Source organism: Antechinus flavipes, chromosome 5 (assembly GCF_016432865.1).
Source record: "Antechinus flavipes isolate AdamAnt ecotype Samford, QLD, Australia chromosome 5, AdamAnt_v2, whole genome shotgun sequence".
Classification (NCBI taxonomy): domain Eukaryota; kingdom Metazoa; phylum Chordata; class Mammalia; order Dasyuromorphia; family Dasyuridae; genus Antechinus; species Antechinus flavipes.
Window position 1 is genome coordinate 221093575 of NC_067402.1, and position 3304 is coordinate 221096878.

The following is a 3304-nucleotide window of genomic DNA, read 5'->3' on the forward strand; positions in this document are numbered from 1 at the left end:
TGATTTTTCATAAAACCAAATCTTAGTTTTATGTATTTGTTCAATAGTTTTCTTAGTTTCAATTTGATTATGCTCCCTTTGGAATTTTAGAATTTCTAATTTAGAAATAAATTGAGATTTTTTTAATGTGTTCTTTTTCTAGCTTTTTTACTTCCATGTCCAAATCATTGATCTCCTTTTTCTCTATTTTATTCATGTAGCTATTTAGAAATATAAAATTTCCCCTATGAATTGCTTTAGCTGTATCCCATAGATTTTAGTAGGTTTTCTCATTTTCGTCATTCTCTTGGAAGAAATTATGGATTTTTTGTATCTTGATATAAATTTATATAGAGAATATTCACTTCTAAAAGCCAATCAACCAATAAGAATTTGTAGACTTCCTTCTTTGTAAAGTAATCCCTATCCTCAAGTAGCTTATATTCTCTTGAGAGAGAACATAAACAAATGTATAGCATGTAAATTAAATACAAGATAATTTGATGGGTGAATTTAATCTGTAAATTAAAAACCTTTTAATATTGACATATCAGAAATATAAAGATAAAGAGATACGAGGGAACTGATAAAACTGAGTTGTCAGTAAGAAATCTCTACTGTTCATTACATCTTTTTAGTCAGTTCAACAAATCTTTTGCTTTGTTTGAAGAAAATAAAATCTTCCTTATCATGTCCATGAAGGCTTGTTTCACTTGCTCATTCCTTAAGCTATAAATGAAGGGATTCAACATGGGAGCAACTGATGTATTAAGCACAGCAACTCCCTTGCTCAAAGATACTCTACCTTTTGCTGAGGGTTTGATGTACATAAAGATGCAGCTGCCATAAGACATGGAGATGACAATCATGTGAGAAGAACAAGTGGAGAAGGCCTTTTTCCTCTGACTGACTGAGGGGATCCGTAGAATTGTTCTGATGATGTATATGTAGGAGAGGATGATTAATGCCAGTGTAAACATAAGAGTCACCACAGCCCAAGAAATACCCATTGTCTCTAAGAATTGTGTATCTGTGCAGGATAGTTGTAAGAGGGGAGAATAGTCACAGGTAAAATGGTCAATGATATCAGCACAATAATCAAGCTGCTGCATCAGAATGATTAATGGGAAGATGATCATGAATGAAATAAACCATGAGCAGAAGACAAGCAATGTACAGACTCTGTTGTTCATAATGGTTGTGTAATGTAGGGGTTTGCAGATGGCAACATAGCGATCATAGGACATGGCTGCTAGAAGGTAAAATTCAGTTACTCCCAAGAGAATGAAGAAAAACAACTGAACCATGCAGTCATTGTAGGAAATAGTCTTGTCCTCAGTAATAATTGTGCCCAAGAATCTGGGAATACAAGCAGTTGTAAATGAAATTTCTAAGAAGGAGAAATTCCGGAGGAAGAAATACATTGGGGTCTGTAGATGAGAATCCTGCAGGGTGAGGATGATTACAGTCACATTGCCAGCAATGCTGAGAATGTATGCCAATAAAAGGAAGAAGAAAATAACCATTTGAAGCTCTGGGTCATCTGACAATCCCAGGAGGATGAATTCATTTACCTGTGTGTGATTTTTCATGTTTGTTTTCTCTCTCTCTCTCTTTTTTTTTTTAGTAAATCTATAATAAAAATAAAAGGAAAGTGAACTAAAAATATAAAGCAACAGAAAATATAGATGGTTTATACTTGAAATAATGGAGGGACAAACAATTAGAATTAATTGATTCAATCATTCAAATATTTGTTAAATCATTTTTAGGTTATTATAGTAGATATTATAGTAGATATGAAGGGATTTTCAAAGATAAATAACACAAGATTTGATGGTTTAAGAAGTTTAACATAATTGGGAATGCATATACGCCAATAAAATATAAAATAGTAACCAGTTAAGTACCATAAGCCTCTAGGAGATAAGAACTTCCCTTTTTTCCTTAAACTTATTATTTAAAGTCATCTAAATATGTCCACAAATATACTTTTTAGGCTTCCCTTATAAAAACCATCTATTGATTAATTATAGCTTATTGGTTAAATGAAGGCATTTATATATTTTCCCCATTATGTTTTAATATCATTTTTTTTATTGCCAGGCAATTGGGCTTAGTGACTTTCCCATGGTCACACAAGTATGAATTGTTAAATGTTTGGAGAATTCAGGTCCTCCTGACTCCAATTAGTACTCTATTCACTTCACCATCTATGTGCCCCCATAATAATATCTTTTATATATGGAATCTCCATCCAATCTTAGATCACCTTAGCTTATACTTCAGCATATGCCATAAACTTTGCACTTTTCTCACAATCCCCCTTCCTTAGGTGTGAAATATACTATTCTTTTTTGGTATCTCCATTCTATTCAAACCAACCCATTCCATAATATCCAATTTAAGCCTGCCTCAGCTTCCTTTTCTATATAATGGTGATAATAATATTCCTCTAATCTTAATAATTGACTTTCCTTAAAGTATTTTGTCTATCTTTGATGATATCATGTATAATAGTGAATTTCACAGTTATTTATGTGCCATGTAACTCTACTAGACTTTTACCATGAGATTAAGAACATGATCTCCTGTTATCTATACTTTTAATCTCCTCTTATCCATATTTTCTATTTCCCAGAACTATGAAAAAAAGGGATAAGAAAACTAAAAGTTAAGCTTTTGGTAAGCCTTAGGAAGCCTGGTCAAGCTATTTATAAAGGAAATTGAATTTTTATTGGAGCCTTGACAAAATGTTCTGAAGTTTGTATTAGGAACAACCTTCTTGATTTCTGATCACTGTTATTATATATGTATATATAAAATACTGGAATTTTTCCTTTAAAGACATATACATTTCTATTAAGGGAGTATATTTTTCTAATAATTTATATTAAACATCACAACTGTAGTTCTATGTGAGAGAAGGGAGGGGAAAAGGGAGGGGAAATTTCTAATACTTTCTGTTGAAATTCTATATAAAAAATTAAAATGTTTGTTGGTTTGGGATGTTAAATAATATAAGTTAAAGTAGGAAAGAGCTTGGTTCAGTCCTCACTTGACAGATAAAAAAAAGTGAGTAGAAAGGTGAAGGGATTTGCTCTAAGTCACCAAGATAATAAGGAGCATAACTAGTGGTTACAGCTCTTTTTTATCCAAATCTTGGTCTGTTTCTACTGTAACACTCCACTTCTGTAAACTTTACTTCTACTATCAATTAGTTTTTTCCATCTATCTATCTATCTATCTATCTATTTATCTGTGTATCTATATCCATCTCTTCCTTTCTTTTTCTCTATCATTTATTAATTACTCATTCTCTGCC

The 3304-nt window shown here is 31.8% G+C and overlaps 1 protein-coding gene across 1 annotated transcript; it reads right to left on the reverse strand.

Moving 5' to 3' along the window:
- Positions 1–617: 617 nt before the first annotated feature.
- Positions 618–1571, reverse strand: LOC127538382 (olfactory receptor 6C1-like). The gene has a single exon (XM_051962121.1). It carries the CDS (start codon positions 1569–1571, stop codon positions 618–620), a length of 954 nt encoding a protein of 317 aa, XP_051818081.1.
- Between the last annotated feature and the right edge of the window lie 1733 nt (positions 1572–3304).